We start from the raw sequence: 20,700 nt of genomic DNA, 5'->3' as shown, positions 1-20,700 counted from the left end.
CAGAAGTGGGGAATTTTCATGAAGATCTACCTCATGGCTTTCACTACGCCTTTTAGAAAGACTCAAGCTCTGTTCTACTCTAATGCTGACTTTAGATCTTTACTAGTTATAATCTTAAATAAAAAAAGTGGATAGCTCTTTTTCATTGTGCATCAAGGGATGTGGGGCTGAGTTTTATCGTCCTTTAATTTGTAGTAGTGATGATTCTACATGTTGAATGACTATCATTTAGTTCTTTGTGTATGTTCAGTCTGCTGTACTGAGTCACAGTCCAGAACTGAGATAAATTAACACTTGGCAGAATATATTTGTGGTCAGCCATGGCTCTTACAGTAAGACATCTTTGGCTGCAACAGCAAAGCTGGCGTGTCATGTTAAGAATTCTCCTGTATCCGGATAGCAAAGTTATATGTGCTCCAGTGCTTAAGGATTTGAAGCATTCTGAGGTTTGCTGGTGATGATGCATCTTCGTGAATGAGCAGCAGTGCACTGGCAGCAGCTCAGGAGTGTGTTTTTACTGGAGTGAGTTAAGTGTGGGAGTTGCCCTGTCACAGTATGAGGTCCTGGTGCTCAAATAGATGCACAGAGTGAGTTTGGGGCAATCTGCATCTAGTTCTTTGCTTCTTCCAGGTGTATAGATGCAACAGTCTTCTGGAAATCACTTTTAGGAACGTAATGCTAACAAGATTTCTGTATTTCTCTGATGGTTTTCCACATTTGCATTCTTTCTGCCTCCTTCACGTTTCATTGGTGATGGCTGGATTTATACTGCAAGTGAGGAAAAAGATCTCAGACTACAGGCAGGATGTGGTCTGTTGTAAAGTCCACTGTTAGTTGCCCTAGGCAAATCAGTCAGCTGCCAAAATGATCTGTGTAATAAGGCCTGAGATACTGCTTAGATCCGTTCTGATCAACCCTGTGTACTTCTAAATCTTTTCTCGTACTTGCAATGGCAAATGGGCAGTAGTGGGCAAAGCAGATGGAATGGAACAAATGGAAAATACAGCAAATTTTGGAACTTCTAAAGTTAAGATTTTTAGTGAATTCATCACCATTTCTTTGTATTGACTGCCTGGTGCTTTTACTGCTCTTTCTCTGCATGCTTTTCCTCCTGTCCCTTTCTCCTCAGCAGAAGCAATGGGGCAGATGCTGCCTCCTGTGGCTTCATCTTCCCAGACCTTGTACTAACGTAATCTCATCACTCCTTTCTGCCCTAGCAGCATGTACCCAGTCACATTTATATCATCTCCCCTTCTCCCATTCTGTGCATTGTTTAGATACGTATATACAGTGATGTGCTATGTTGATATATGGAGAAAATGCAATGTATACAATGTATTATATAACATCAATATTGATCTATATATATGTGTGCATATAGGTTTACACGTTACAGTATAAATATGTAGGATGTCTTACGTTTTATTGTACACAATTCTTGGTATGGCTATTTTCTGTGATGAAGTAACACTCCTCGTTTTTAACTGGCCTGTCAAACTCTGTAAGGAAAGCTTTGTAACAATAACAACAAAAAAAAAAGGCTTCATGAAATTCTATTAGGATCAGCTGTGCTTTGAACTGTTAAAAACTGTCATTTCTGTTGAATGTTTTCCTCGGGAGATATTTTGAATATGTTGAAATAGTATCTAGTCAGAAAAAGTAGCAAGAATAGCATCTGCTATACTTGGAGGGTCTGAGAACATGGATCTGAGTTCAGGCTCTGCAGGTCACTGTCTTCCTCTACTGATGTGCAGGCTGCAATATGAAAAGTTCTTAATACAGACTGAACTAGAGAAGAGGAAGAAGCAAATGGGACCAGTCCTGGAAAAATGAGTACCTAAATCTCACCCTTTCCCCATAATAGATGACTTTGTAATTAATAGATTCTTTTTTTTTTCCTAGCTAGGAAATACCAGTGCATGCACATAAGTCAGTTCTTGTCATCTCTGCAAATAGTTTATGATGCAGTCTTTGGATTTAAATGTCCTTAGCAATAAATTATTTTTTCCCTAAAATATAGTTATATCTTTTTGGGCACACATGACATAAGGCTTAGAATTGCTTTGTCTGTGCTACTGATGCGTGCCCAGTACATAGAGAAGACTGAAAATTGCAGCAGGGAAGGAAGGAACTGCGTGTTTTCCGTGCCTACGTTGAATAAGACAAAATGTGTTGGTATTAAAATTGCAGGAAGAAAGGTTCAAATGAGACTTCTTGCAAAATTTCCAAAGGCAAAGACAGGAAAATATTGGGATTGTGTGAGCAGACTGTACATTCTTGGAATTATGTAACATACTAGATAAACATGTCAGGAATGACCAAGAACTAATTCATATCTTGAGTGTTGCCCCTTGCAGTGCTACCGATTAAAGTAGGAGATGCTTTCAATAAAGATGCATCTTTCTTATGTGCTGTAATAGAAAGGGAAAAATGAATCAGTAAAGGGGAAGGACTGTTTTATGCCTCCAAATTTGACCCTGGTATTGATTTTTTGAACAAGCTTTACTCTGTCTAGCCTCATATATAACCTGGCCACCAACTAGCACAGCCCACAGTGTAGCTGTATGAAGGAAGCTAGGTCCAGTCCAAGCTAGCAGTCCTCCCATGTGATTCTGCCTTCTTTTGGGAATGCTCTGAAGCAAACGCAATGAATATGTATAAGTTGAAGGAAGAGTGTGCTGGTAGACTAACCATAGAGACAGAAAAAGGTCCATTTATATATTAATCTTTTATATTCACACACTTAAGTGAAAAACAACAATGAGCAGGCCAAAAGTTGAGCAGAAAGAGTTGAAAGAATGTGGTTATCTTTTAACAGAAAATTGTACAGTAGGGGGAAGTGAGGATGAAAGAAATGAAAACAATTTTTTTCTTTGTATCTGACGACTGAAAATCCAGAAAGTAAATAGAAAGAATGGCAAATCATAGAATTATGGAATGGCTTGGGTTGGAAGAGACCTCAAAGAGCATTCAGTTCCAACCCATTGCCATGAACAAGCTTGCAAAAGTTAGTTAAAGTATTTTTAGGCTTTTTCTCATTATGGTTTAAGGAATGTGTCCTATTGTATTTCAATTCCTTGAAAACTGAGCATTTTTGAGCTGTTATAAAACTGATTGTGCTTAAAATTTATTTTGGAATAGAGAAATGTTGATTTTAAGTAAAAAAATGCATTACTGGCAAAGTGTATCATATATTTTAGTAAGCTGCACAGTGGGGGAAGGTCGGTTTTGGCGAGGACTATATAAGTCTTATCTTCTGGGATATAAAGCAAGGCATACTAAAATTATCACTGGGAGAAGAGACGCCAAAGGTATTTCTGACAGGAGGCTGAACCTCTCCTAGCATGCAGATTCATGGGTTGGTTTAGTTAGGAGGTCAGGTTGTAGGCTGTTCAGCACAGGCCTCAAGAGGACTTTCTTCCTCTCTCCTCCTGTCACGCATACAGCTGCTCAGTTAGACAGCATGGTAAGTGCATGCCTACCTCCCTGCTACAGCCTGTGAAGTGGTGGCTATCCATTGTGGGTAGGATGAATCCCAGCCAAAGGCTTTTGGGGAGCAGCAGCAGCTTCTTTGTGTGTTAACTTTGAGGGTTGACCTGACTGAACCTGGCAGCTGGGAATGTGCTTGTTCACCTGCTGGAGGGGTCTGTTAGGTGACGGGACCTCTCAGCTCGCTTCTCTGATTGATTCTCTCTCACAGGCAGGAATGGCAAGCCCTGAAAATCCCGAGCAGCTGATCATCGCCCTGGAACCCGAGGCAGCTTCTATCTACTGCCGGAAGCTCCGCCTTCACCAGATGATAGAGCTGAGCAGCAGAGCGCCTGTCAATGGTTATAGCCCCAGTGACACCATCGGAACTGGATTTACACAAGGTGCTTATCATAGGATCATTAAATTAAAGTTGGAAGAGACTGTTAAGATCATCTAGTACAACCATCAACCCATCCCCACCTTGCCCACTAAACCATGTTCCTTTGTGCCACGTTTCCAAGTTTCTTGAAAATCTCCAGGGATGGTGACTCCACCATCCCCCAAGCATCCTGTCCCACAGCATTTTCACCACAGTATTTTTCTGCCTTTATTGAAATTAATACTTTATGCTGGATCATTTTATATTTAATCTGTTGAAAACAATTAAGTGTTCAATTAGCTGCATTATTGAAGCAGTGTTAAATTACTGGATCTCAATGAGACTTTCAGTCTGAAGTGTTCTTCCAGAGTTTTGGCAGATGCTTTTTGAAGTAATTTTTGTGAAATACCATTAGTTACTTTCAACACTTGGAGGAGCACATGGTAATGGAATACAGCAACGCATTTGTCTACTCACAGAAGAGAAACTAGATACAGCAATTCTAACTTACTGACTTGTGATCTGCTGCTCATGTTGGTGCTTTAACACTGACTTGCAGAGATGGGCCCACAGTGTAAGTCATTTGCCAAAAAATCCTTAATCACCAAAGACTTAGGCAAGATTTAGTATCTTGTCTGAGACTGGAGGGCAAAAACCGAGAAAATAGTGGACTGCTGTGGTGTATTTGTTACATAACAATTTCCTCTCGGTGTGAATTGTAGTAGTTGCACTGATGTATTACTGTGTCCGTCTATCCCAGAGGAATTTTTCAGAAGAGTTTGCATTTTGTCATCATATTTATTAGGTCAAAATGTTACAGGCACATGGCAAATTAAGCCCGTAAGGCTATTCCAGTACTTACCAGATTGCATTTTTTTCATAGTTAGGCAAAGTCATTACCTAGCCACGTCGCTCCCAGCTAGTACTTGTCAGATGTGCTCAGCATTAGGGAGGCCTGTGCAGGGCACAGTCCTTTCAAGGGCCTCTCACATTCTCCACCTTGGTCTCATCCTGCACTTTTCCATTTCCATGCACTTTTCCACGAACTTGCTTTCAGGCTGCAGGGGGATTTGCTTCTAAGAAAATTAATAATAAGAATTAAAAAAAAATAAAAAATAGCTTCTGTGTTTGGCGAAGTTTTATAGCTGGACAGCATCTGGCATATGTTGGATTTCTGCTAGTGGAAACCATTCTCTTTCTTAATTGTGTAAGGTAAAGGCCACTGGGGATGAGAAAGGTTTATTGTCAAAATTAATGAAAATAAAGTTTGAGTGAATTAATTTGGGGTTAGAATTAAAGTTTCATAAAGGGATGGCAGGTACCCAAGAGAAGCTGAGAACAGATTAAAGGAGGAAAACCATTTAGCTATGAACAGATGCACTTCATGGGCTGTCTTATTGCAGTGGAGTCAATACAAAAAAAAGTTGCTGTTTGCTGTAGCTGGGATGACTTTACTACAGTCATAGTTAAAGACTGGCATTTACTTTTAGTCCACAGAAACAAAATGAAAGGACTCCCATTGACTTCTGTGGACTCTAGCGTCCATTGCTTGGACCTCTTGCTTATTCTGTCTTTGAATGCTGTGTGATTTGAGCTGTTGGTGTAAGAGGCTGACAACTTGTCTGCATCATAGGGTCTTTATGGAGCAGGTATGGGTGAAAGCATCTCCTTCTGATCATAGACACTATAGAAATGAGAAGGAAAATGCATTCAGTGATTTTCCTGCTTCACATATTGCAGGATGTCTGTCTTCTGTACTATTTTATATAGCACCTTTGAATGAAAGTAATACAGGAAATGACTTTTGATCATCCAGTTGTACAGATTGATTAAGGAGCTTAATAGCAAAGGCTTTCACTGCTCTACTTTCTCTTTACAGACTGTCTTGCATCTTTGAATGTCTAAGTAGAAATTAAGTCTTGTAAGCTGAAGTATTATGAGATTGTGCTAAATTTTTTAATTGCTATAAATTTAAATATGCTGTGCCAGTTTCCTCCATGTTTCTAATAGGTCAAGTCTTAGTCAAGACATAATTTAATTGCTTATCGTGGCAGCACTAGATTCTACTTTGCAGGCTGTCACAACAAACCAGGATTTTCAGAAGTAAAGGTACTGAAATAGTTGCTAATCTTTTTAGTCATCTGCCTGAGTTATCAGAGGGTCAGACTTAGTGATCACTTTGAGACGTGAGAAGTTACAAAGCTGTGAAGCAGTGCTTTTGGCTGCTTACATTGAGGCAGTATGACATTCCGAATGTCTCCAGAGGTCTTGCCCCAGCACCCAACATCAGAAGGTGCTTTTGAAAATCTTGTGTTCTCTGCCATCATAGCTCAGGTCTGCGGTGGACCAGGACTGCCACCGTGTGGCAGGCAGAGTGTGTGCCTGAACACGGCTGGTAGCAGGGACAGCTTCCAGCTTGCATTTAGAAGTCAAAAATAGAGTAACTATGAAGGGTTTGTCTATAGCTTTCACACTAGGTCATTGTTTCTAATTCCGGTAGTATGAAGAAAGAACAGAAAATCTGAAAAATGTTTTTTTTTTGCTATTTCTAGAAGTAATGTTATAATGTTCCCCCAAAAAGTGCAGTGGTTGTTCATTTGTTTTAAGAAGCAGTACATGAGATCTATCAGCATACTTGCACCTGTTTTCTGCACCATGTGATATCAAATTCTTTATGCTTCGTAGTACTCAGTAATTTTCTCTGTCTTTGACTAGCTAAGGAACACGTCCGTCGCAATCGACAGAGTCGCACCTTTTTGGTGGAAAATGTTATAGGAGAAATCTGGTCCGAACTGGAAGAAGGTAGTGTCCTTTCTTGAATAAACTCTGCTTTCACTGGTTTTGTACTGCTGACGAACATAGTGTTTCCCACAAATCTGCACTGTTCTCAGAATGATTATGAGTTGGAAAACAAAGAAATAAAAGTGCATATGCAGCTCTGAGTTGCTAAAGCTAAACTGCAATTCTGTATAGCAAAGTATGGTTTATTAGGGAAATGACAGAGTATAATCCAAGTTTCAAAGTACAGCTAGACTATTTCTTCAGAATAGGCTTTGTGAATATGCTGTAGTATTAATTTGGTAACTCCCTAAAGTGGATATCACTAGCATGAGCAATTCCATTAATCCTCTTTCCTTCTGTGTTAAACCAATCTTTTGGTACCTAAATTTTGTATTTACTATAAATCACTACTAATAAAGATGAAGTTTTCAGAATAGAGATTCATAACTTTCTGCAAGTCATTTTCTCTCATTGCAATATGTCACTGTGATAATATATATCACATTTGCCTATTCCTTTGGCAAACCAGGTGACCGTTACATCGTTGTTGACAGTGGAGGAGGCACAGTGGATATGACTGTCCATCAGATCAGGCTCCCTGAAGGACATCTTAAGGAGCTATACAAAGCAACAGGTAGATGGCACTTCCAGTGCTTGCATTTATGCAATATTCTGTCTGTGAAGAAAATACATGTCTTTACTAATCACTATATTTCACTAACAATTCTTCCTGGAATCAGACCAGTATTCAAAATAATGTAATCTATCTGCTGTCTGGACAAAGCTCACTGTCCTGGTCTGCCTTCTTTTAGTAAATTTGTGATCTTTCACTCCTTTAAGAGGTCCCTGACCAGCTATTCTGAGAAGTGCTGTGGAGGTATGAAAAGCCAAGTGTGTCATATTGAGATCCTTTTAAAATTTCCCTAGATCTTAGGGAAGGCTTGTATGTTCCAGTAATTCCACAGCCAGTGTAACAGGGTGGTCTGCCATCCTCTGGCAGAAACTCAAAATGATAGATCCACAACAATAAGTGCAATAAAATGCAATTGCTTTAATGACACTCCCTTCCTGAACTCCAAAATCCCCTTTTTGCCTTTGCTAACCCCGTAAGACAGCCTGTGCACTTGAGTTGGTCTTCATCTGTATTGTTCACTGCTGACTGTCTTCAGCTTGGTGGCTTTAAGACAACTTTCTGCTGTAGTGTTACAGTGTCTAGGACAATGTAGGTGTAAAAGTGAGGCAAAGGTAAGATCATGTTCTATATTAGACAGACTGTTTCCAACAACAGTCCTTGTAGTGTCAGTCTGATGTGTATTTGGTCTACCTGAAATCTAATATGATTTTCAGACTATTAAAGTTGTGTTTTGTTTTTAATACAGGTGGGCCATATGGTTCCCTAGGTGTGGACTATGAATTTGAAAAGCTCCTGTGTAAAATATTTGGAGAAGATTTTATTGAGCAATTTAAAATCAAGCGTCCTGCTGCCTGGGTAGATCTGATGATAGCATTTGAGTCCCGTAAACGGGCAGCAGCTCCAGACAGGACCAATCCACTAAACATCACTCTGCCGTTCTCCTTCATTGATTATTATAAGAAGTTTCGAGGTCACAGTGTAGAACATGCCTTGAGGAAAAGCAAGTGAGTAGATGATTGAACCCAAATAGGTGCAGAATTGACTAATCTTTAAAAAGACAGAAAATTAAAATATCCTAATCACATGTAGTCTGAAGGATAGTAATGTAAAAAAAAAGCGTCTGTTTCCAGAATGTAATGTTTCCCTAGGTATACTGAAACTAACAGAATAACGAGATAGAAAGTGTAAAGGTAACACAGAATGTGCATGAATGAAAAGGAAATTGCTAAGCTGTATGGACGTGCATAATGAAATAATATAATGCCTCTATTCACTTAACAAATATTACAGCTCATTAAAAATACTGTTCTTCTCTCTGTCTCCTGAGACTTCCCATGCTTGCTAGCTCATTTTCCTTGCTTGTTTTCAGTGTCTTTGGCCTGCCGCTGCTATAATCTAAATGCTGCCCTTCTGGGGTTGAATCAGTGCTGTTTCAGATGAGTGAACAGTGCACTGACTGCCAGCTGTTTCAGAGGGCAGATAAACATTGGTAATGCTGCAGGAGGCAATCAGGCAAAGAAAACAGCAATTAAACAAGCAAAAATAGCAATTGTCCCTGGAAATTTTATATTGCTCCATTTGGTGTGGGGCTGTTAGATGAAATACTTTTTTCCAAGCAAACTGCATACAGATTCTGTAAACTCATTATTTGTGTGTCATGTATTACGAGTGCTTGGCTGTACTTTGTACTCTCTTAATATCTTTTCTGAATGCTTTTTTTTTTTTTTTTTTTTTGCAGTGTGGACTTTGTGAAGTGGTCTTCCCAAGGAATGCTGAGGATGAGCCCAGATGCCATGAATGCACTCTTCAAACCTACAATTGACCAGATTGTTCAACACCTGAGTATGTATCTGTGTGTAATTCCATTTTCTGACTAAGCTAAGACTGAAGCTTGGCTTACCTGTTTCAAACCAGTAACAGGAATTGTAGGAAATACCACTGCTATTATGTACTAAATGTGGGCAAGGAATTTAGTTCTGAAACATTCATTCCTTTGAAAAGTGATTAGGTAGGTAATTTCAAGTAAGGGACTTTGCCTTTAATGCATCGAACTACCTAATTCTAGAACTAGTTTTGCAGAGTGATTCAGTCCTGTTGCTGCCCAAACTGTATTTCCAGGGCTACAGTCATTCCCTAAAGAGCACTGCTTTAGTCCAGATCCTACTTTTCTTTTTCCTGTTTCAGACAAGAACAAAATAATGCCAGAATCATAACTAGTATCTGATTATTGCTGAAGTTAAGACCTGTAGTTCATTTCTCATCAGTGGAAGGACTTAAAAAGTCCTATTTTTTGATGACTCTCCAAATCACTGAGATCTCAGGAACACAATAAATAAATGATGACTCCTGTTTAAAAATAAAAATTAAAAAAAAAAAAAAAATCTAGCCATAGGAATCTTGAGCAGTAATAGATATATTTATCTGGCAATGAAAAATGACACAGGTTTATTGGGAAATCTGTTATTTAAACTCTCTTTCATGAAAGATTGGTTTTGTGTCAAATATAATACATATGCTGAGTGAAGTATTGCTGTTCTACTCATTACAAAGTGCTAATCAAATTGTATTTGGAATAGAATGTCCAACTTAGCTCACTTGCTGTGTGAGGACTTGTTAAGTGGGATCGAGAGACCACAACTTAGTAAGACAACTAGGACAGAATAGCTTCTGTGTGAGCAGGGAGGGAGAGGCCTCACATTAAGATAATTGTGACAGATACCTCAGTCATGCTGCGTCAGTTATTTGAACTGACTGTGGGTGAGCCTACAACAGAACTGTATGATTTTCCTCAACGTAGGGGATTTCTTTGCAAAAAATCTGTCTCCCTTCACTGGCATAAGCCAAATGAAAATTCTGTTTAGAAAGCATAAATGCCACCTCAGAAATGTCATCTGCTTTGATGCAAGTTTTCATTCACAGTCATTGCTTCATTGAAACAGAATGTAGTAAGAAACCTCAGAAGTGGAACTGATGCATGTTGAGAGCAGCAGTGAGGGCATAGATGAGCGTGTTTCAGATTTTATGCATGTGCATGGAACATTGATACATCAGGCATTTGGTGTTTCAGATGAATTGCTTTGCCACTGAATTTTTCCCTATTGAATGGTTTCTGTATAGGTGATGTGTTCGATAAGCCAGAAGTGACCAATGTCAAGTTTCTGTTCCTGGTGGGTGGCTTCGCTGAATCCCCTTTACTCCAGCAAGCTGTCCAGAGTGCTTTTGGTTCGAGATGTCGAGTCATCATTCCTCAGGATGTGGGGCTCACTATCCTCAAAGGAGCTGTTCTCTTTGGTCTAGACCCTGCTGTCATCAAAGTGCGGCGTTCGCCTCTCACCTATGGTGTGGGTGTGCTGAATCGGTTTGTGGAAGGGAAGCATCCACCGGAGAAGCTGCTAATCAAAGATGGCACGCGTTGGTGCACTGATGTCTTTGACAAATTTATCTCCGCCGACCAATCTGTAGCCCTTGGAGAAACTGTGACACGCAGTTACACACCTGCCAAACCTTCTCAGTTAGTAATAGTGATCAATATCTATAGCTCAGAACAAGATAATGTCAGCTTCATCACTGAATCTGGAGTGAAAAAGTGTGGCACCCTTCGCCTGGATCTCACAGGAACTGATGCTTCCGTGCCAAACAGACGGGAGATCAAAACACTTATGCAGTTTGGGGACACTGAGATCAAAGCCATGGCTATTGATGTTGCCACCTCTAAAAGTGTCAAAGTTGGTATTGATTTCTTAAACTACTAACAGATCATTTCCCCCACCATGGCCTGTTTGTGAGACTCATCGTCCAGTGTTTCATTTTTTGACTTTCATATGTCACATAATCATCCTGAATTTCAGCAGGCTATATGAGAACAGCTAGTAAGGTGGGGTATGTCATGCTTGTGCCCTTGATGGACCAAAGGCTGGATTTTAAAAGACCCTTAAAAAGTTTGAGGAGGAAAAGTTCCAGAGGTAGTAAAAGTTACTTAGTTGTTCAAGCATGTGTAACGATCTGCCCTTATTAAGTATTATTATTGCATCCTGAAGATTGGTTAAGAAATATAAAATCATTATCTCTTTGCCTTGTTCTTGTTCTAATTCCTCTTCCTCCCAAGAAACATTTGCTAGCCCAGGTGGTTGGTGTAGGGGGGTATCTGTATGGGGTATCTTTCTGAAACAGCACCATCTTCTGAGCATGGAAACAAATTAGTAAGTTACAGCTTTCTTTTGGTTTTTGGCATGTACTTTCAAAAATGTAAGTGCTGAAAATCAGGGATGGGAAGAAGTAGGAAGTGAGTGTCTTCACTTCTGAGATCACACTGAAAAGAAAATCCTTAGAAATCCTTAAAAGTAGATTTAGGAAGCATACATATTTTGCTAGCCTAACGTTGGTTGCCCAAGCTTGAGAAGAAGGCCTGTCTTGTCAAACTCTTTGAACTAGCTATTGGATTAAATAGCTAACATTGCCCTTATTGTACTTCAGAAATTTATTAAGAGCAAAGTTATTTCCCTTTTTAGGTCTTAAAAGCTTATATTTATTAGTTTCCTTCCAGAATCACAGAACAGATGAAGTTGAAAGGGATCTCTGAAAACTATCTGGTCCAACCCCTAAGGTCTAATATGCTCTAAGCTAGAACAGGATGCTCTGTCCTTTCAGATTGTGAATATCTTCAAAGGTAGAGATTCCTGAACTTCTTGGGGCAATCTATTCCAGTCTTTGACAACACTCACTGTAAAAACAAACAAACAAACAAAAACAAACAAACAAAAAAAACCCAACAAAGAATCATGTGTTTTTAAAAGCATTTTCTTGTATTTTAATTTGTTCCCATTGCCTCTTATCTCTTGGCTGAAAACTACTGAGAAGTCTTGCTGCATTTTCTTTACTGTCTTCTGTCAGACATTCGTACGCATTCCTGATTGCTCCACAAGCATTCTCTTCTTGAGTCTGAAGTTCTAGATCTGTCAGCCTTTCCTCTTACAACTAATGCTCTGATCCCTTCATCTGACGCCTTGACAGACTCGACCCATAAGTCCACGTTGCTCTTGTACTGAAAAGCACAGGACTGGATGCCAGATGTGGTCTCACCAGGTCTTAATAGAGAAGAATATTCACCTTCTTTATCCTGCTGGCAGTCCTTGTGCAGTCCAGCTGTTGGCATTCTTTGCCTCAAGGGTACATTGCTGGCTCATGGAGACTTTGTGTCTATCAAGACCCTAAGGTCTTTTTCTGCCAAGATGCTTCCCAGCCATTTGACCCCCAGCATATACTGGTGTATGGAGTTACTCCTCAAGAGGTTTAAGACTTTGCACTTCTCTCATAATCATATTTTTTTTTCTTGTTAATTCCTGTACTAATGTTTGGAAGTACAGTTAGATGATGGCTGCCAGGAGGATAAACTGATAACTTCAGTTTTAAATCCACTCCTGGCTGGCGGACTGATGCTAACCTGAATAACCATCAAATGCTAATGCTTTCAGAGCATTTATATAGAGCTGCCTGATTACCTGCTGGAATTCATTACGTTTTTGGAACTTGCAATTTTAATTCTTAAACTAAACCTTCCTTTCTAATAAGTTGAGCATGAGTTCTATCAGTTACTGACACTTTTGGGAAATTAAAGCTTTATCAATGTTTTCACTGATTTACATTCCAATCCTGCACTTAAGCTTTCCGTGTTTATCCTGGAGATCTGCCACTGTAAAGAGCTGCAGAACTGATCTGCTGCATTTGCCATTGAGTTTTCTGTGTCTGTTGCAGAATTCCCTAGTAGAATATGAAATCTGTTCTGCATTCAGCTTTAAAAAAAAAAAAAAGAAAAGAAAAGAAAAAAAAGAAGAAGCAGAAGAAAAATAAAAGGACTATGGAGTATGGAGTCACAGTATCCGGCTGGATACTTTCCTATAATTACAAAGTGTGCTTTCTAGCATTCAATTTCCTGCTGCCTGCTAAATGCTTTAAAAGCTAAATACTGGGATTTTTTGTGTATTGCTTTCCATGGTTTACAAACAGGAGAAACTTTAAGATGAGTTATGAACAATATAATTTTATGTATATACAATATTTAAATATTGTACAGACTCTTTCTTTCTACAGTGCTATTTTCTTGTATAAAAATGCTCTTTGCCTCTGTTGATTTCATTCAGCTGTTAATTTTAAATAACATAGTTTCTCAATCAGCTTCCATAATTATAGGCTTTTAAAGATGGTAAGATATGAAATGTAAAAGGCTGATCTTATAATAATAGGAAAGAAATGTTGATGTGTCAGAAAATACAACATTCTTCCTGCAATGCAAGTCACACCAGTTAAGCATATTATACAGATGCACTTGTATTTTGCTGGGATTTCATTTCTTTGTTTCAGATGGTGACCATTCCAGCAGTTCATCATAATAATGGATGAATCCTCCTGTAAAACAAAGTTATATTTAGCTTGTATGATCTGAATCTACAGCTTCTTCTCTAGGTTTTGGAGTTTTACTAAGGATCTTTCCTAGTTAAAAAAAAAAAAAAATATATATACTTTCCAGAGCCAGGTAACACTGATTTATAGTAGTTGCACGTCTCTGTCTGTCACTACTTCCTACCAAACACTAAATTCTTAAAGAAAAGAAGGCTTCACTGTCTTTGCATCCTATGTTAAACTGAATGGTTTCAATTAAGCAAGGATTTGTTTCCAGTGGCCTTAGGTAAATGCAGAATTTGATATAGTTAAGATCTACAATCCCCCACCAAGAAGAGGAGGTGAACTGTTGATCTTGTGGCCCTTGGGTTTTGTGCCGTTTTCAGCCCGTCTGCCAGGAATGCTAGCAGTAGTTTCTGCAGCTCTTTTGAAGTGTAGTTCCCCGCACAGTAGAGATTCTTTGCCCTTTTTTATTCACCTTTTGTAAGATTCTGACCTGATTCAAGCAGGCATTTATTGCTAAAGTGATTCTACTGTAATTGTAAAATGTGAAGAGTTTGCATATTTTTGCACTTCCTTTTTCAGTCTGGTGAGAGCACTATCTAGCTCTTCTATGCGGAACACTGAACTACTGAGCAAACTTCCAACTGTCCTTGTTGTCCTCTTTAAATCTAAGAGTGGAAAATTAGCCTGTCCCTCTAAGGAATTAGAATTGTAAGTAGGATGTTATGCTATGATCTGTAGTTTATAACCCATTTGAACAAATTTACATTGTAAGTGAGAAATGGATGCCCATTTTGATAGAGGATGTTAGGTTGTAAAATTAATATGAAATTTATTAGGAAATTATGAGTCATTTTTAGAATAGTAGTTCTGATACTTATGGAGGAAGTTTCCTGTATTTTTGGTAGGGATTTCGGATGACCTTGTGCAACTTAATGTTGAAAAGACAAGACCTGCCATCCTTAGGCAAAGCCAAAAGCCCTGACTGAAGTTTTGCTCTAAGCATGGACTTGCAAGTTTGAGTCAAACTTAATTAAATCTAGGCTGAAAGTTAGCAACGAATTGTGATAGAATGATTACTTGTACTAGATTATGATACATGTGCAGTAATGGTTAGGATGGTTAATATTGCTATGTTCATACCAGTGAATATATACAGGAGTTTTAATGCATTATTATGAGAAGGCTAATTATGTATTGCAGTGAATTAATCGCTGAGATAAGCTGCATATTTATCATACGAAATGGCTTAAGCGGATGAATAGTATAAAAGTTGTTGGGCATAACGTCACAATACACACCTGCTTGAAATAGTCTTAAACTATATTATAAAACCAACCATTGTGGTCTTGTTCACCCCTGTGCAAGATAAATTCAGATTTCACAGATGTTTGGAGCTGTTCACAACTTCTCTGGATTGTATGAGTGTTCTTGTGTCCTCAACCATGTCAAATAAAATACAGTAAAACTAATTTTTCTTTTTGGGTGTTTCTATTTTGATGAAAATGGCTGTGAAGGGGTCAAGTGGTTATACTTGCAGTCAGATACACCTTCATATGCATGAGTGTTATATATCAGATTTCTTCTTCCTTCTCGATGTGTGGACATCCAGAGTCCATGTTGACCTGAGGTCACTTTCTACTGTTGGAGATTACCAAAATCCTGCTGCAGTTTGTATAGCTCTGAATAGCATGACTGTTGGTGTTAAGATAGAAAGACTTCGGACGATATCAGAAACAGTTTAGGTCTTTCCTGTAGTGATGCTCTGAATCAGAATGAAAGCTGGGAAATCAATATGCTTGAGGCTGAATTCATGGTTCATGGCATTTCTTTCATGACATTCTCAACAAAACTCACAAATGTCATTGATAATAAATAGAAAAAGATAATAGTGTAGAAAATGTGGAGGAACCAGTATGTGTGTGTGTGTGTGGAGGTTCCCTTGTTACAGCCCACGGAAACAAACATGAAGGGTGTTGAGGATAAAAATCTGGATGGTGTCCAGATCCAGGGAAAATGCAACATTTCTAGAAGCAAAACTGAATGGTTTATGTTTTTATTACAGGAAAGATTTAACATGTTTGCACAGAGTACTGCTTTTGGAAGGATGGAGATTCCTCTGAAATGGTAAGCCAGTAGTATTAGAGAATGTCAGATATGGGTTTCTCTCACAAACTTTTAGGTTGCTACCATCACTGGTGTATAACTGCAGCTCCCAGGTATTTGCACCAGGACCTGAGGAGGCACATATGCCCAAGATTTCTCTGGGAAGGCCACTACCAAGGAGGAGATGTCCATGATGCTCCGGCTTAGCCATGGCTCCAGCAGGCTCTGGCCCTCAGCCATAGCCATACCTGAGCCCACACTGTTAACTGCAGGTACTGGCCTGATGCTCTCAGCCCCCTGCAGGAAGCCATCTGCTCTTTTGGCTGTTCAGTTCCCTCTTGTCACTTGTATGTTAAAGATGGCTTTGAAATAATGACTTAACATCTCCCTACAAAATAAATCCCTTTCAACTCTCTGTCTTCTTTGTTTCACTTGTTATCCTGAAGGCCTCACAACACAGTGGTCTCCTGGCTATGCTTGTGGTTTTAGTTCCCATTGCCCTCCAATATCATATTTAGCTATTTCTCTCTTTTCAACCAGTAGAAGCTCCTGACTGCAAGCTATTTTTGTTTCTTTGTATAGATTACTGTTCTCTTCTTTTTGTGATTTAATTTTTCCTTTCAAATGTAACATCTCAGCTGAAAGGATTTTTGTGCCACATTGAAGCATATTGTTCTGGTTCCAGGATGTTTATAGTGTGGAATATGTTCAAGGTAGATGTTTGCCAGACACCCAGCATTTCGTTAAGAAAACTGATTCAGGTGCAGTGGGTATCATTTAAGTTTCCATGTAAACATTGATTTCTGCAGGAGTGTTTTCTTGGAGCGAATAATAAAAACACTACAAGGTTAGAGACCACTAAATACATAATGATAAATTTTACTCTGTTACAGTGTTAATTAAAACAATTACAACTCAGGAGTGACTAGTAAAATCAGCTGCTATTCAAGTCAGTAGCAAGAGTACAAACCCTATTAGAGAAAACCATTTCCCTCAAAGTGTCCTAAAAATTGCCATATCAGAAAGAACTGTAGTCTCGTAGCCTTCTCAAGAGCTGGTTTATTGCTAATATTGTACGATCAGCCAATAAATTGGCCAATAACCAGATATATATGCTTTAGTGAGATGCTTTTTTTGTTTGCTTTTCTAGGTATAGGAATGTTTAGTAGTGTGCTGTTGCACTGAAAAACTTGTATAATGGTTGGTATGATATATTTTTTTCCTAAGTGTTGTAGGCCATGTCCCTAAAATGCAGGAGTGCTGGCATTAGCTATGGAGATGTGACAGTGACATGTATGACATTATGTCACAATGCTACTCAAAGATGAAAAGATGCAGAGAATGAGCTGAGATGCATAGCAGTACTACACCCCAACTTCCACCTATTTGCTGCAATGAAGATGTTTTACAAGTGCTTTATGACTATAATTATAAACACCATCCTAATAGGCTAGGTACTGTATTTAACTTGTAATGAACTTGATTTCAGCTAAACATTCAATTAATGTTACTAGTACAATGGGAAATATAATTACAGTCTTCAGGAACACATTAAGAACGAAATTTTGCTTTCAGTGTTCTAGCACATTGCTCTGATTCCCAGGGGAGTTTCCTTTATGTGCATTCATTGGCAGAATTTGGGCCTTTCACTGGACTTCACTGGACTTTTCTAAATCTGCACTTTTTTTTTTTTTATAGGGGAGTGTTTATATTTAAAATTACAGACATATCTCGATAGGAAGGAAATTGTATAAATCTTATGTTGATTCTACCAGGATTACAGAAATCCTTACTAAAATGTATGGATGATGTTTTCATGCTTGGTGCTAATAACCACAGAATAAGACAACTTATAAAACAATCTGACAGCAGTGTCCCATTTCCACAGACTTCACCTAACATCCCTCTCCAGTAGATCCAATCTGAAGTCCCTTTTTCAGTGCAAGAGATGCCTGGTTTTCAACAGATGTAGTTTGGATAAATTGATAACAACTGCAGATGCTTTGTGCAACTAATATTCATTCCTGTTATTTTCAAATCTCATTACATACTGATGTTGGAGAACTAGTAGTTAGTTTTTTAGGTGCAAATTCTGTTTTATTAATTCTCATTCATACCTTCCTCTCTTCCAACTAGGAGAGACATTTTTGTGGTTTGACTGCTGTAAAAAGACAACGTGTTGGCCAGGCAGAATTTGTCATAACTGTTTGCTTTTATTCCTCCAAGTTAGAGACCTGAAAGTGAATGTTCAAGCAAAAGAAAAAGTTTACATCTGTACAGTGCCATTGATCTGTCTATGTGCAAGTTGCAGTTTCTTGCAGCAAAAGAATGTTGTCTTTTGCTGTCCAAAAAATTCATCACAGCAAGCACCAGGAATGCTGAGAAGCCTCTTGGGAAGTGAAGATGTTCATGATCCACTCATGATGTTATGAGTTCATGACAATCCTGTTATCATATCCATAACTTAACATGTGGACCTGGTTTTAATGTGAATGTAGCTTCTTGCCTTCATTAGATGTATGCTCAAAATCTGGCACAGCATCTGCTACACTGTTTGACAGAGGCAAACAGGCAATGGAGGAAATGTATTCCTTTTATCTAGGACAAACTGTATGCAGAAGCTCCATAACAGCTCAATGAGGACTGGTAGTTTTGTTAATGTGTAGGGCAGCTTTAAAAAGTGAGTCTCTCAGATTTTTCTTGTAGTGTTCCATGGGTTTAAATCTGATGTTCTTGGGAGACAAAAAAGAACCTTTATGTTGGTTCTAAGTCTGAATTCCCAGAGAATACATTTTTAATCTCTTCTGAATTTTACTGTGCTAAGCATTTCTGTCTAATTGTCCTGAACGTTAATTCACTGTTCTAATAGAAAATTGCTAGCAGTAAATTGCATAATTTCTATTGCAAGAGAATTTAACTCCTCCCTTTACAACAAATTTTGCTGTAACCTTAACTATGGCTGTTGAGGAACACACAATTCCCTTATGTTTTAATTACAAATGGGCTGTGATTCTTCTACTGATTTTTATACAGATATTGTCTATAGAAATAGAAAAATACTTTGCATCAACTCAGGCTTAACTATAGTCCAGGTTTTTGCTTCTTCCTTCATCTCAATCAAATGGAATCTTGCATTGGTATTTTTCTTTGTACTTCAGACTTAGAAAAGATGCCCCAGAAATCTGTTCTACATTTATAATCTTTCCCTCCTATAAAGTGTTCCTTAGCCGGAGCTCTTAACTTTGTCACTATTCTTTTTTTTTTCCAGATTGCTTCATGCAGCTGCTACCAACAAATAGAGCAGCTATTTTAACAGCAAACAGCATGCAAACTGGCAGTCTGAAACAGGACATCACCTGTGTCCTGTTGAAACTGCTACTTGGCAGCCAGGAGGTGGATTCCTGTGTAATAGTTTTGACAGTGCTGTGGAAATGACACAAATCCTTAGGTGAGGAAGCCTTTTCACTGTTTAGGGACTGCTTCAGATCTTATTAAACTCAATAGAAGGGTTTGTACTGACTTTAGGGGAGCTTTGAGTCTAGCCCATCCTGGCTGCTGGCCAAGCCTTCACATCCTTTGTAGCATACTAGAACGTACATATATTTTGAGAAGCTACTTGGAATTAAAAATAATAATAATAATAATTTAAAAAAATCTTAGCATCACTAAGGAGTATATCAAAAGCATCTGAGCACATTCCTAAAAGATATAAAGAGTCTCAGTGTATATAAAGTAATTCAGTTAATAGCAAACATTTTTTGCAAGCCAAGAATTTGTCATCTTTGTTTAGCTTGTAAGCGTATAGGTGCTGGCTAAAATTTTGAAATAGTATTATTTTCTCATTTTTTTTGAGAACTGTAATAACTTAGAGAAGATTAGCAGGTGCTTCTATTCTGGGTTAGGCTGTCTTTGTGCCTAGAGCAGAAGTCACCAAGCATAGGCGTGGTGTTTGTTACCATGCGATGGGAAAAAATGTCTTCAGGATTTTAAGAACTTGATAGATTGCGGCTGCTATGATCCTTCTATCAGTGTCCACAGATGAGCTTACATAAACATGGGGGAATGAACAATACAATATTGGCTGTGTGAAAGGACTGATATGTTAGTCCTATCTCAAATCAGGGAAGGCTTCAAAGTATAAAGTAATAAGGAGACTGACAGCTGTGAGTACCAGAGGGTTTGAACTGCTAACCCAATGTGATCTAAGAAGTTATAAGGTGACTTTCTATTTCATAATGACAAGGAGTGTTTCCTTCCCTTGGAGGAATAAGCTCTGCTCCTCTGCTCAGAACTTCCTTCTGCCATAAGCTGATAAGTTTAGCTGGACACTAAACTGAACATATCCTCTTCCTTTGTAGTACAAAGGACAAGCCTCAGTGCTGACCTGATGCTTCCCTGACACAAACACACTGCATAACATCTGTGTGGTGATGTTGACTCTTTGCTAACACATACCAAGGCTGCCATTCAGACCTTGCAGTATAATTTCATGTTCACAGAGTTTTTACTTATCATCTAGTGATGACCATAATTAATCTGTTTTCTTAGCCCATTACCCCCTCACATCTTATGTAGGTATCTGTTAACTCCTCAAAATTAGAGAAGTTGAAGGAGGGTAATTGTGAGCAGAGCTGAATACAGTAGAAAAGGTGCTGATCCTGCATGGCATCTGTAGAGGGTCCTGTACTTAACTGTACTTTTTCACAAACAATGCTATCGCATCCTCCTTCACTTCCAATAGTTTTTCTCCCTGTGTTCCTTGTATAATGAACAAGATTGCAAATGGCAGAAGAATCCACAGGGTGTTGGGAACACACAACTATCCATGGAAAAGTCTTTAGCAAGTAGTAGTGCATCAATGGGCAGCAAAATAGATACATCAGAATAGGTCAACAAGGTCAGCATTACAATCTGATAACTGTGTAAAACA

The 20,700-nt window shown here is 38.6% G+C and overlaps 1 protein-coding gene across 1 annotated transcript in view; it reads left to right on the top strand.

Moving 5' to 3' along the window:
- Nucleotides 1-13,097, top strand: part of HSPA12A (heat shock protein family A (Hsp70) member 12A) — a 48,687-nt gene extending 35,590 nt beyond the window's left edge. Inside the window, exons 7-12 of the mRNA XM_031597420.2 lie at nt 3,701-3,872; nt 6,566-6,652; nt 7,161-7,265; nt 8,011-8,269; nt 9,004-9,107; nt 10,383-13,097. Coding sequence (XP_031453280.1) covers nt 3,701-3,872; nt 6,566-6,652; nt 7,161-7,265; nt 8,011-8,269; nt 9,004-9,107; nt 10,383-11,017 — 1,362 coding nt within the window. The 3' untranslated portion in view covers nt 11,018-13,097. The remainder of the gene's footprint in view (nt 1-3,700; nt 3,873-6,565; nt 6,653-7,160; nt 7,266-8,010; nt 8,270-9,003; nt 9,108-10,382) is intronic.
- The last annotated feature ends 7,603 nt before the right edge of the window (nt 13,098-20,700 follow it).

This window comes from Phasianus colchicus, chromosome 8 (assembly GCF_987193195.1).
Source record: "Phasianus colchicus chromosome 8, bPhaCol1.hap1.1, whole genome shotgun sequence".
In the NCBI taxonomy this organism is placed as follows: Eukaryota; Metazoa; Chordata; class Aves; order Galliformes; family Phasianidae; genus Phasianus; species Phasianus colchicus.
Note: the sequence above shows the minus strand (reverse complement) of the source record. Positions and strands in the feature narration are given on the sequence as shown.